This window comes from Megalopta genalis, unplaced genomic scaffold, assembly GCF_051020955.1.
Source record: "Megalopta genalis isolate 19385.01 unplaced genomic scaffold, iyMegGena1_principal scaffold0391, whole genome shotgun sequence".
Taxonomy (NCBI): domain Eukaryota; kingdom Metazoa; phylum Arthropoda; class Insecta; order Hymenoptera; family Halictidae; genus Megalopta; species Megalopta genalis.
Genome location: NW_027476460.1, coordinates 183,051 through 195,732, shown reverse-complemented (window position 1 = coordinate 195,732; position 12,682 = coordinate 183,051). Strand labels below are relative to the sequence as shown.

Here is a 12,682-nt window from a genome sequence, read left to right as displayed (position 1 = left end):
GCTCAGGTAGGCCATAGACTCACCATGGTAGCATGGAGCCTCTTGCAGAAGCGATTTAATAATCCACGAAAAATTATTCATTCACACATTCGGGCTCTACATGACCTACCCGAGATCGATCGGAATTGCCCATCGGCATTACGTGGTTTGGCGGACCGCGCGGAGATGCACATCAACGCGTTAAGATCGCTTAAAGAACCGGTCGACTGGCACGAAATGCTGATATTCATAATTACCGCGAAATTACATAGAACTACGCGCATTCATTGGGAACGACAGTCCTACCATAAACGATCTATTTAGGTTCATTTGTAATTTTGCACAGGAAATTGAGCCTGTAAGTCTCGCTAGTGTCAAATCATCCGCTACTAGAGATAAACGTTTCGTAAAAACTAAGCAAGACGCGAGTAAATCCTTGCTTATTGCTAAGGACTCCTTTAATTGTCCAATGTGCAAACAAAGACATTTTATACAATCGTGCGAACAGTTTCTACAATTAGATACCCGAGCCAGAATGCAGGTGGTAAAACGGGCTAAACTCTGTTTAAATTGTTTCCGTCCAGATCATAGGGTCCCTCCGTGCAAGTCTAGTAGTTGTCGTCGATGCGACAAAAGACATAATACCTTGTTGCATTTCGAGGAGGCCAACGCGTGTCAGGTAGACACTGCAAGCACTCCCAAGGAGGCCGAACAAGGATCGTCAGGTGTGGTGACGTTGTTTTCTCAGGAAAACTCAGAAATTCTGTTATCCACAGCACGAATTGTGATTCTTGACAAAAACAACAGGGAACATCAATGCCGCGTACTACTTGATCCCGGTTCTCAATCGAATTTTATCACAGAAAAACTCGCAAAAACTTTAGGTTTAAATTTGCACGCGATCAATATGCCAGTTACGGGACTCGGGAATACTAGTAACAGTATTAGATATTGCGCAAAGAGCACTATTATATCTAGAATAGCCAGCTTCTCGGAAAACGTATCGTTTTTAGTATTACCGTCAATAACGGGTCGTCTACCCTCTCGGCACGTAGATCGGTCAGGTATACCCATCCCAAGCAATATAAAGTTAGCAGATCCGGAATTCAATAAACCAGCAGCTATTGAAGCTCTGCTAGGAGAATACCTCTTCTACAAGTTATTATGCGTAGGACAAATCAGGCTACCTAATGGGAGGAGCGTATTACAAAAGACGCGATTAGGCTGGCTAATCTCGGGAGAAACCGATTGTCAGCACAACTCATTTAGGAGCGCTAAGTGTCATCTGGCCAACCACGATCTCAATGATAAGGTTGCAAATTTTTGGAAGATAGAGAGGAATGTCCAAGTGAAAAGCATTTTTCCGTCGAAGAGAAGGCATGCGAGCAACACTTTCAGGACAATAGGTATCGCGATGAGCAAGGTCGGTACGTAGTCGGACTTCCTTTTAATAAGACCCTATCTCAATTAGGAACTTCAGGTAAAATGGCATTGAAACGATTTTATACTCTTGAAAATCGCTTAGAGAGTCAGCCTGAATTAAAATAACAATATAAAGAATTCATCAATGAATATCTGCAGCTAGGACACATGTCGCTCGTGAAACAAGATCGCGTAGATGAAGGATTTTATTTACCCCATCACGCTGTGCTAAAAACCACTAGCAGTACAACAAGACTACGGATCGTATTTGATGCGTCAGCTAAATCCTCTAGTGGAATATCCCTCAATGATACACTGCTAGTAGGACCTACAATACAAGATGACATTTTCCAATTAATCATTAGATTTTGAACACACAATTATGTGTTAACGGCAGATATAGAGAAAATGTTTAGACAAATTCGAATTCACGCAACTGATGCCAAGTTCCAGAAGATTCTTTGGCGCAATTCTAAAGATGATACCGTCCAAACCTATCAATTAGATACCGTGACTTATGGTACGGCACCAGCACCGTTTCTCGCGGTTAGAACTCTGACACAATTAGCCGAGGACGAAGATCAAGCTTTTCCCTTGGCAGCGGATGCTCTGAAACATGACTTTTACGTGGACGACTTGATAACTGGAGCAAATACTGTCTCACAAGCAGCTCAGCTTAGAGACGAATTAATAGTATTGCTTAGATTAGGCGGTTTTAATCTTAGATAATGGGCCTCCAATGAGGAAACCCTACTTCAAGCCTGCAACGAACAAAGTAGGGACGAGACTGTGCACTTTAACGCATCGGAAACAAAAAGGACTTTAGGTGTCTGTTGGAATGTGAGACTTGACATGATTTCGTATACTGTCAATATTGATGCAACGTCGCAGCCTATTACAAAGAGAACCATGCTATCACAAATCGCGAAATTGTTCGATCCATTAGGGTTATTAGGACCGGTAATTAATTTAGCCAAATTTCTAATGCAGGAACTTTTATACACTGCTTAGACAAATTACCTACAGCAGTTACCCCCAGTCTTAACAATATTCATATTCCTCGAAAGGTTTTAGTTACACAACCAACCTGCATACAACTTCATGGGTTTGCAGATGCTAGTGAACGCGGCTATGGAGCTTGTATATATTTTAGGTCCACAGATAGCAATGGTAGCATAATTTCTAGACTGATCTGCGCTAAGTCACGAGTAGCACCGTTGAACACAGTTTCACTACCTAGGTTAGAATTATGTGTGCTGCCGTACTATTGGTCAAATTAGATTTTGGAGCGATTCAATTATAACATTATGGTGGACAAGATCGTCGCCACACAAATTCAAAACCTTTATTACAAATCGTGTAGCCGAGATACAAAAATTCACGGAATCTACGAATTGGTCAGATGTACCCACAAAGGACAACCCTGCGGATTACATTTCTCGTGGGTGAATGCCCGACAAATTTATTCACAATTTAGCCTGGCTTTATGGCCCCGAGTGATTGGTTCGGGACGAAGATACCTGGCCCAATATGCCATTACCTACAATAGAGATACCGGAACAACGGAGTAATGTTTCCTTTTGTTTAGTAAATTAGTACTAGAAAGGGAAGACATATTCTTTAGAATTTCATCTTTTTCTAAATTACAGAGAGTTGTGGCTTATTTTGCTCGAGGTTTAAAGAGTCAGCTTTAAATAAGGGTAATTTTAAGGGTAGTCTCTCCGTAACAGAATTAGGCATAGCGCTCGAGAGGATTATAAAACGAACGCAAGCTCAGACTTTTCATTCGGAATTCGAACAGTTGAAAGTAAAAGGGGCCCTCGATAAACGTAACAAATTAATTAGTTTAAACCCTTTCCTAGATGATAAGGGTATAATTCGTGTAGGTGGTCGGTTGAGAAACGCCGACATCAAGTATGCGCAAAGGTATCCCATAATACTATCCAAATCGCATCCTAGTCACCGCACTGATAATTCAGTTCGAACACCAACAAACCTTGCATTCTGGCATACAAGGGGCACTAAATGCGGTCAGACAGCGGTACTGGCCAGTTGATGGCAAAAATATGACACGCCACATAATTCGCAAATGTGTGCGATGCTTCAAGGCTAAACCGCCAGGTCCGCCTGACTACCTGATGGGCAACCTTCCCCGCGATCGGCTCGTAGCGACTCGACCGTTTGAGAACACCGGCGTAGACTATTGCGGTCCATTGTTTGTGAAAGAGAAACGTTTTCGCAACCAAAAACGCCTCAAGGTGTATGTAGCAGTGTTTATGTGTTTTGTGACAAAGGCGGTACATTTAGAATTAGTTAGTGATTTGACCACAGAAGCCTTCCTGGCGGCATTAAATAGATTCTTTTCAAGACGAGGCAGATCTAAAAATATCTACTCCGACAATGCTACAAATTTTATTGGTGCAAAAAATGAGATCGCAGAGCTATTGACGTTAGTCAGATCAAGGGATCACAATGATCAAGTTGCGCGACATCTAGCTAACGAAGGAATAGTATAGCACTGTTCACCGCCCAGGTCACTCCATTTTGGTGGTTTATGGGAAGCTGCTGTGAAGAGTTTCAAGCACCATCTAATAAGAACCGTTGGAGACACTTTGTTGACATATGAACAACTAAACACGTACGTAGTTCAAATTGAAGGCATCCTCAATTCTCGTCCCCTAACACCCCTTTCATCCGATCCAAACGATTTGCAATCATTAACACCTGCTCACTTCCTAATCGGCGAGTCATTGACTAGTCTGCCTGAACATGATTTCACGACTATTGCGACGAATAGGTCATCTTTGTGGCAACACATACAGCGTATTAAACAACACTTTTGGACGCGCTGGCATAAAGAGTACTTAAACGAATTAAGTATTCGTAGCAAATGGAAGATTGGAGCCTCCGATGCGATCAAGGTGGACATGCTGGTACTCCTTCGAGACGAAACGCTACCAGCGATGCGATGGCCGTTGGGACGGATCATGGAGATCCATCCGGGACATGACGGTGTTGTAAGGGTAGCGACCGTTAAAACCGCGAATGGACTGTACAAAAGAAGTGTAAAGAAACTGTGTCCTTTACCAACTCAAGTAGCTTAAGCACTATATTTAAGGCATTTTTATGTAAGCAATCATTGCGATGCGTTATTAATGTGTTATAAGCTAAATTAGTAATTTAGTCTAGTTATAAGCGTTACGGATCTAAAGGCGTAACGCGTTTTGTTAACGAATGTTGAACAGAGCCGTTCAAGGGGGGCGGCATGTTCCGTCCTGGACGGATCAACACCGAACAATCTGTCAGGTCACTCGAGGGCCTACGGGGCCTAAACTACGACCCCGAGAAAAGGTGCCTGACAGACCTATAAAATAAACCGAACCCTACGGGACAAGGGTCAATATTTCGGATTTACAACGACAACCCGCTGTAACGACATTTTTATTACTGCATTTTAGCCGGAAACCCAAGGTGGTCTCCAACTGCCTTCCGTCGACTTGCCCTTTTTTCAAGGCCCTAGAGCAACGTCTCACACATAACTTATAAACCCCTGGACCTTCTTCAAATAAACTGTGTTGCTTTGAGTTACAACATAGTTTAAACCTTTTTTACAAATCAACTTCACCGCCATTAAGTTGACGTTGGAGGCGCAGCATTTGGAGGAGCAACCTTCAATCTGTGCACCGTGCGATACATTCGTACGGCCCTAACAAACTAATTAATGCATAACATGTAAGAGCGTTTGTTTACATTTTCGCAGATTCGTCTTGTGTTTATAATTAACTATCGACGCTTCTAGCATTGTTGAGGCTAACTATTTCAGTCATAATCGGAAACTTATTTCCAAGACTTTCCCTGATCGGAACATTTTTTCTGTGCAAGATTTTGTTTTCCCTCTATATCGTCAGTGAAAATAAATGAAAGTTTGTGTTATATTGTGGTTAATTATTTCTTATAAAACTCCACTACATTCCTGATCGATTTTAATTATACACAATAACATTTTAATGTCCCCAAACACGACAGTTTTTCGTAAACTTCTGTATCAACCTGTTTGATCATAAACTTTCTGCCACAGCTTTTTGCCAACTTCGCTTTATGGGTATATGTCTTAATTTTATTTTTAGATATCTAAAACTATCTTTTGAATTGTATAACTTTTATTACCTGATAAGTTTTATACTTATTATTTAACTTAAACTCGCTAAATTTTTAATTCTATTTTATCACAATTTCTTAATTAATTTACACTTACATTTAGTGTTGATATTGCTTTTTAAATACTGTAATTAGAAACTGTCTGTTTCATTATTTTATTTCTATATCTTTTATCTTGTTATTACTTATCTATAAATTCTTTTTACTTTTTGTGTAAATCTTTGGTTATGGTTTACTTTTTTCTTATTATTAGTTCTTTTCTTTCTATATAAATCTTTGAAAATATTAACTTTATATAAGCTTTTATAAATTTTTGTCTTTCCAATGTTATTAGTCTTAACAAGTCTATCTATTTTTACATTTTTGTACAGATTACAAAATATCGTACATCAAAACAGTCTCTGTAATTTTGTGTGTGTCTTTTTCAGTCTTAAGTGTATTTAATTCGAATTACTTATCCAAATTTGATGTTATTTATTTTGTTTCCTCATTGAAATCCCTCAACCTGTCTATCAGGGCCGTAAGCCAAAATCTAGAAAGAATTTTATTGTAACATTGTTGATTTTATGTTTGTTTACTGCTATTAACACGTTGAACGACCAGCGTGAATCGGTAGAGATTCTGCCGGCGCCACGAAGCAAAAAAAAAATTAACAAAAGACTATAATGTACTGCCTGAGTGTCCAGAGTCACCCCAATTATGTTTACAATGTTTTAACGAATTCCATCGTAACTAATAAAATATTATAATATCTTAAAAACAAATTTAAACGTAAGTATAATTTGTTAGTATAAGTATATTTTATATTTTATTATCTTATTTTATTATTAGTATTATATAAGTATATTTTTAATGTTTCTTTTTGTTTACTTTATACTTTATTGTTACCCTATATTGTCTATACCGTCATAGTTGTGTTACAAATAAAATGACTATAAACTACCTCCAAAATCCTGGTTTAACCGTTTGCATCCCAGGGGTTATTCAGATAACACTGTTGAAAAATGCCGAACAGTGTGATAGCGCTTGTCTTAATTGATTGCGAAGAGAACCAAGCGAGAAGCAAGAAACCAAACAGAACCAAAAAAAAAAGAAGAAAATGAAAGCAGCTATGCGATGTACGTGTGTCACTAAAGTTGAGCGCGATACAAAATCAATACAAAAATCGCACCTAGATATGTGTGTCATGACGTTCAACGTGTAAATTTTCATAATTTTTCTCCGTATTTATTAATTTCGTCCCTTAGTTTTGACCTCAGCTGTTGACGCTGGAGGTTATACAGAGAACAGAAGAAAACCACGTATCCAAAGACTCCTGTTCCAATACGCAGTCGCACATCCCTGTTGTTCTGATTCTTTTACGGTCTTTTGACTCCTTTAAAGAATAGTGATTAGTTACAATTTTACTCAATCTGTTAATGACTTCTCTATTGTATTCTTTATTGTAGAAAACGATTTTCCTTTCAAATCGTTTTTATGTATGTTTTCAAAATGTGTAGTTCTTACCTTTTTGCTGTGCTAATTGTCTCTAATTCCCACTTCTTCCCTACCTTCCTTTTAGTTGTGCTTAGCATGCTGCTACCCGGGATTTTGATGCTTCTACTTTGTATTTCTTCCGTCCTGTTCTTTGCTAGGGCGTGAGCTCTCTACTTACCTGGTATACCGACATGTGCCAGGATTCAGCCTATAACAGTATTATGAAAATAACATTGATTAAGTTATTCTATTATTGTCAAGATCCATGGTTCTTTTTATTTCTTTTTCCTCAATTATTTATTTATCTTTCTCTAGATTTGCTATTACCGATAATGAGTTTAATAAAGTAATTAGGTTTTTTGCTACTTTTTTGTTACTTTCCATTCTGGTTTTCTTTAGATTCTTCTTCTATAGCTCTTGAGATGGCTATTGTTTCTGTTGTGAAGAGGGTCATTTCTTTGTTAATTGCTAAATTCTTTTAGTAATTCCTGTACCGTTTGCATTTCCGTTTCCTATTTTAGGTCCATCTTTGTATATCAATATTGACTTGCCTTTCTCCATTTCTTATTTTCCCAGAATTGCTTCTTCTATATATGGTTACTTATAGTAGAGCTTTTTGCACTAGTAGATTTCCTATCTTCTGTAAAATATTTGTTCCATTGTCTTTTTTGATTTATAATCCAATCTGAAGAAGATATAAATCTTCTCTTTTGTTATCTATTTTAGTAAAAGGTGTCCTCTGTAACCACATAGCTACTTTTGATTTTATCTTTTTGTGGGCCATTATTGATTTTTTCTCTATTACTATGTTGATGGCCGTTTTTCATACTAAATTTCTCTCTGCTTGTTTGCACCAATATCTTTCTGCTAAATATTCCGTTCTGTATTTTAAGCTCCATGCACCAGTTTCGGAATTTATTATATTTATGTAGATGCATATTCTATAACCGACCAGATCATTGCTGTATACATATATTTATACCCCAGAGAAGGGATCTATTCCGCTTCTTCCTTTGCAGAGGTATTTGATAACAGAGATTCTCTTTTTAACTTTTTCTAATTATCGATTTATGTGTTCATAAAATAGTACATTGTTAACGAATTCTATGCCTAAAAATTATGCTGACTTTATTGTTTTAATGCTTACTTCTTTTTCATTTTCTTGGTATTTAATTTCTATTGACAGTTTCGGTAACTTGATAAAATGTAATATTTTCGATTTTTCTATATTTAAATGCAGGTTTATTGCTTTCAAAAATTTGATTACTTTAGCTATTGCTTTTTGGTTTGTGTGATCTACTTCCCTCTTTGGCTACCATGCGAATAATATTGAGGTTGTTCATGGTGGATCGGTGTCTCTTAAATCCGGCTTGATTTACATGTACGTTATTTTCTTCTGTCTATGAGTTCAATCTTCTATTTATTATTCTTTCCGTTATTTTTCCGGTACGTAACGTTAAATTTATTGGACACACGTGGATTCCATTTTTCTATTATCATCTCTGCTAATATATCTTTCATGAAATTAGGTTGTTTTCCTATTATGATATGATCTATTTTATCTGTTCCTAGAGCCGATTTGCTGTTCTTGGAGTAATCTATTAACCATTCTATCTCTGCTTTTGTTATATGTCTATTCCATATTTCTATCTGCTATTTTTTTTATTTCCATGTCTTCTTTTTTATTTCTGTTGTTTATTTCTATATTCGATCTTCTTTAATCAGTCTTTTCCATTGGAATATGTGGAGGAACTGAACGGGAGGGTTTAAAACCTAACCAAAACGAAAGAGTGAATCGTATATTACGCATTAGGTCACGTTGAAACTGTGTAACAAGTTCGGGCAAGTTGCAATAATTTTAACGGAAATGAATTTAACAAAGATGTCAACCGAGTTGACTCCCTTGAATGAACTCACAAACCAATAATTGTCAACCGAAAAGAAAGAAGCTGTTGTCGAAATACGCCGACCGAAATCGCTCACAAGGAGCGATCGAATGAAAAAAGAAAGTTGTCGAAGTACATATGTCGACCGAAACGAATAACGAACAACCGCACACGTAATGAATGCATCATCGAGATCGAGTTAGAAAGCAAGCGCATGGGAACGTCTAGGCGTTGAATTTTGAAACACCGTAAATTAATAACATTGAAACTCACGCTCTTGTGTTTCTGAGCGGGTTATGCGACTGACAAGGCCTCCTGCGTCAACCTCTGGAGAGCCCGTGCAGTCGAACGCAGAAATCAAATCTCCCCTCAAAGAAATATTCGCACGAATCAAAACAGCCATCATGTACAGTCGTCGCGGAATGTATGTTGACACATTTCAAAAATGCAATTTTCTGTTTTAAATCAAGAATTTAGGAGTTAATATATATATATATAAATATATTATAGTACGCAGAATATATATTTTAGTCGGCCGTTGTTCACCACCGAGGTGTGAGAGTGCATCCCACACACAGTAAAAGATGGTCGGATCCACCTTGACTTTGCATTGGATAACCCGTGCTTCCTCGAAACCCATCAATTTCGGAGGTCTGTATTACCGGCTTGTAGTCGGTATTGCTGGTGTGATGTTTATTGTGGGCCCGCCGCAGTCATTTCCGATCAGGACTGATCACTGCTGGATGATGGAGAAGACGAAGAGATATGATGCGATGTTCATCGTGCTGGTTACTGAGACTGAATGATCCCGTGAAAGCTCGGCAATGGTTATATATCGTTTCGGGTTGGTGATAAGATTATCCGCGAGTGGGGGAGTACGTGATATCTTTGCACTTTCAATTTTTGCGCATGTCGGTGGGGCGTGCTTAAGCTTATTAGTATGCAGAATACTTGATATGGACTTAAATTCTATGCGGACGTTTTGGTTGTTTAAGCATTCTAGTATACGATAGGGGCCTGTGTACTCACCGTCAAACTTGCCTCTCTTTGGTTCTTTGAGGAGATAAACGTTATTCCTGACGGAAAAGGTTCGTGGGCTCGTCATAGTATGCTTTTGATTTGTGTTTCGCCGAGTCCAAGTTCTTTCTTGCTTTTGTAACAGTGCCGAAGATTTTGTTCTGTAGATTGTCAAGATATCGCGAGTAAGATTTATCGGATGAATCATGAGCTATCAGATTTGCAGAAGGCGTTCTTGCTAAGTAGCTAAACACAAATTGGTGTGGTATAAATAGTGTTCCTTCGTGGACAGTGGTGTTGTAGGAGAACATGGCGAAGAGAAGCCATTCATCCCAGTCGCCCTTATTTACGAATTGTTTCACGTACTTAGTCAACACGTGGCGCGATCCCTCGATAGAGCCATTGCTTTGGGATCAGGATGCTGTGGTTCTAAATTGTTTTATTTTAAATCTTTTCACGATATTCCTCATGGGTACGCTGAGGACGTTAGTTCCTTGATCCGTTAAAATTTCGTTAAGTGAGCCGAAACGACAAATGAATTTTAGGTGAAAGCGTATGCAATCTCAATAGCAAACGCATTTTTTAAGGGAATAGCGAGAGAATATTTAGTAAGAAGATCTTGAATTGTCAGGATATACGTATGTATAGCCATTGGGGGATGTAGGAAGAGGTCCGACGATATCCATAGAGATTTTCTCGAAGGCTGTCCCCAGAGTATCTGTGATGGTCATTGGCTGACGGGTTTTAACACGAGTTAATTTCCTTTTTTGGCAAGTATGGCACGAATTCACAAAATGTTGTACTTCGTGTTTTAATGTTGCCTAGTATTATTTTTCCCTAATACGTCTATAGGTTTTTGTGATGCCTTAATGACCTGCATATGCTGAACAATGGTTTTCTATGATGATGTCGGGACGTTCGTTTACTGGAGGAATAATAATTTCGTTTCCGCATGAAAATAGGTCTAATAAAATTTTGTACATGTTTGTCCATGGGATATCGTCTAATGGGCCTTTTGAAATACTTATATCGAATCTACTTGTAATTCTGTGGTGATGTCTAAGAGAGATCTTAACGATTCTAGTACGTCCGCGTAACAGGCCGAATTATGTTAGGTAGGTTTTATTGGAAGCATAATAATTTTTTAATTTCCGGAATTGATGACTTTCGCGCGCGATAGTGTTAAATCAGAGGTTCGAGGTATGACATTTTCTTCTTGCCTGCGGAATGAGCGCGGCCAATCTTTTCGAAGGTACATCTATACATCGTATTTGATATGCAGATGTTTCATGAGCTACCGTCAATGAGGCTAAAAGGCTCACTAACACTAAAACGATTCTTTATTATAGTAATATTTCTAAAACGAATCGTGTCGCACGTTGCAAGGGTGAGTTTATTACATAAATGAAAAAACTGAAAATTGTAGATGATCGAAATAGCGAAGAGCAAAAAAGGGCCTAGCAGAGTTGGGCATTATTTATATACAAAATATTGTACGCGTATTACATAAAGCATAAATGTAGAATAAATAGTTGTTTGTATAATGATATTTAATTTTTCATTTTTTGTGGAAAATATCAATTCAAATTACTGAAAGATGAGAATTGTGTTCCATGCGACGAATAAATGCGCTTTGAATAATGAATACTAGTTCTTGTATCACGTATTCGTTCCTCGAAATTTTGATTCACATAAATATCTTGTCAAACTGTGATCTTTTGGACAAATTGGTCACTGATCTGCAACCTCACTGCTATTTACAATGCATTAATTTAAAGAGAATGTATGGTGTGGGTATTTGGACAAATAATTGAGACTCGTTCGTATGTACAGTGATTCTTATTAATATTCGGACATCATGCTATTCAAATAATTGTTGCTGGATTCGATTGTTTGTGATAGTAAATTTCGTTTTCTTGTTTTATAATATAATATTCATAATAGTTTGACATTTATTAGTAGTTTATACATGGTAGTTTAATATTCGTTGTAGTTTGTAATAACATAAATTTTATTTATTTATTGCACATACTTGTCATAATACCAAACAATGAACTAAATTATGTCGAAATTTAACGTCGCAAAAATATTGGGACGCTTGACAAACTACAATATTTAAACATGAAAATTATTAACATAAGCAATAATTAATATTTCGTTGGATAGACCTTATCTTTAATTACGTGTCACAGCCGCTTAAGCATATTGTCTATAACTTTTTGTAAGTAACTTAGCAGTATACGTTTCCATTCTTCAATTAATCGTTTTTTAATTCCTCCTCCGATCTTATCGGTGTTTTTCGAATTTATCGAATTTTCCTGCCCAAAAAATCCCATACATTTTCAATGGGGTTCAAGTCTGGTGACTGTAGTGACGTATGTAATACTGTGGAGCAATTAAACAGAAGGTATTCTTGGACTATTTTGGTTTTAAGTTTAGGATCAATATGTTCATAATATTTAAATGTGTGTTCTATATCCATTGTGGTCGCACTTTTCTTAAGATTTTGTTTTAAAATATTTAGATACTTAAATTTATCTAAAATTTCCTCTATAAAAACCAGTTATCCAACTCCTTTTGATGAAATACACCACCACACCATAATACACCATCATGCTTTATTGTTGGATTTAAATTTATTCGGTTAAGCTCTTGATTTCGTTTACGCCATACTAGTTTTCGTCCATCAGTGTTAAACAGATTAAATTTACGGAAATGACACCCGATACCAGTTTGCTTGAACG

The 12,682-nt window shown here is 37.4% G+C and overlaps 1 protein-coding gene across 1 annotated transcript; it reads left to right on the top strand.

Annotated features, from left to right (window-relative positions):
• The first annotated feature begins 514 nt into the window (after positions 1–514).
• On the top strand, positions 515–4,505 carry LOC143263221 (uncharacterized). Its single transcript, XM_076528349.1, has 9 exons — positions 515–1,402; positions 1,451–1,459; positions 1,561–1,693; positions 1,799–2,113; positions 2,162–2,361; positions 2,469–2,641; positions 3,118–3,442; positions 3,510–3,850; positions 3,935–4,505. Exons 1-9 carry the CDS (start codon positions 515–517, stop codon positions 4,503–4,505), a joined length of 2,955 nt encoding a protein of 984 aa, XP_076384464.1.
• Positions 4,506–12,682: the final 8,177 nt, after the last annotated feature.

Excerpts from the sequence above, each read along its gene's own strand:
- LOC143263221 (XM_076528349.1), top strand. The coding sequence starts at position 515 with ATGCAGGTGGTAAAACGGGCTAAACTCTGTTTAAATTGTTTCCGTCCA. Across the intron at positions 3,443-3,509 it reads CTAAATGCGGTCAGACAGCG|GCTAAACCGCCAGGTCCGCC; the intron begins GTACTGGCCAGT and ends CGATGCTTCAAG. Across the intron at positions 3,851-3,934 it reads GAGATCGCAGAGCTATTGAC|GTCACTCCATTTTGGTGGTT; the intron begins GTTAGTCAGATC and ends TTCACCGCCCAG.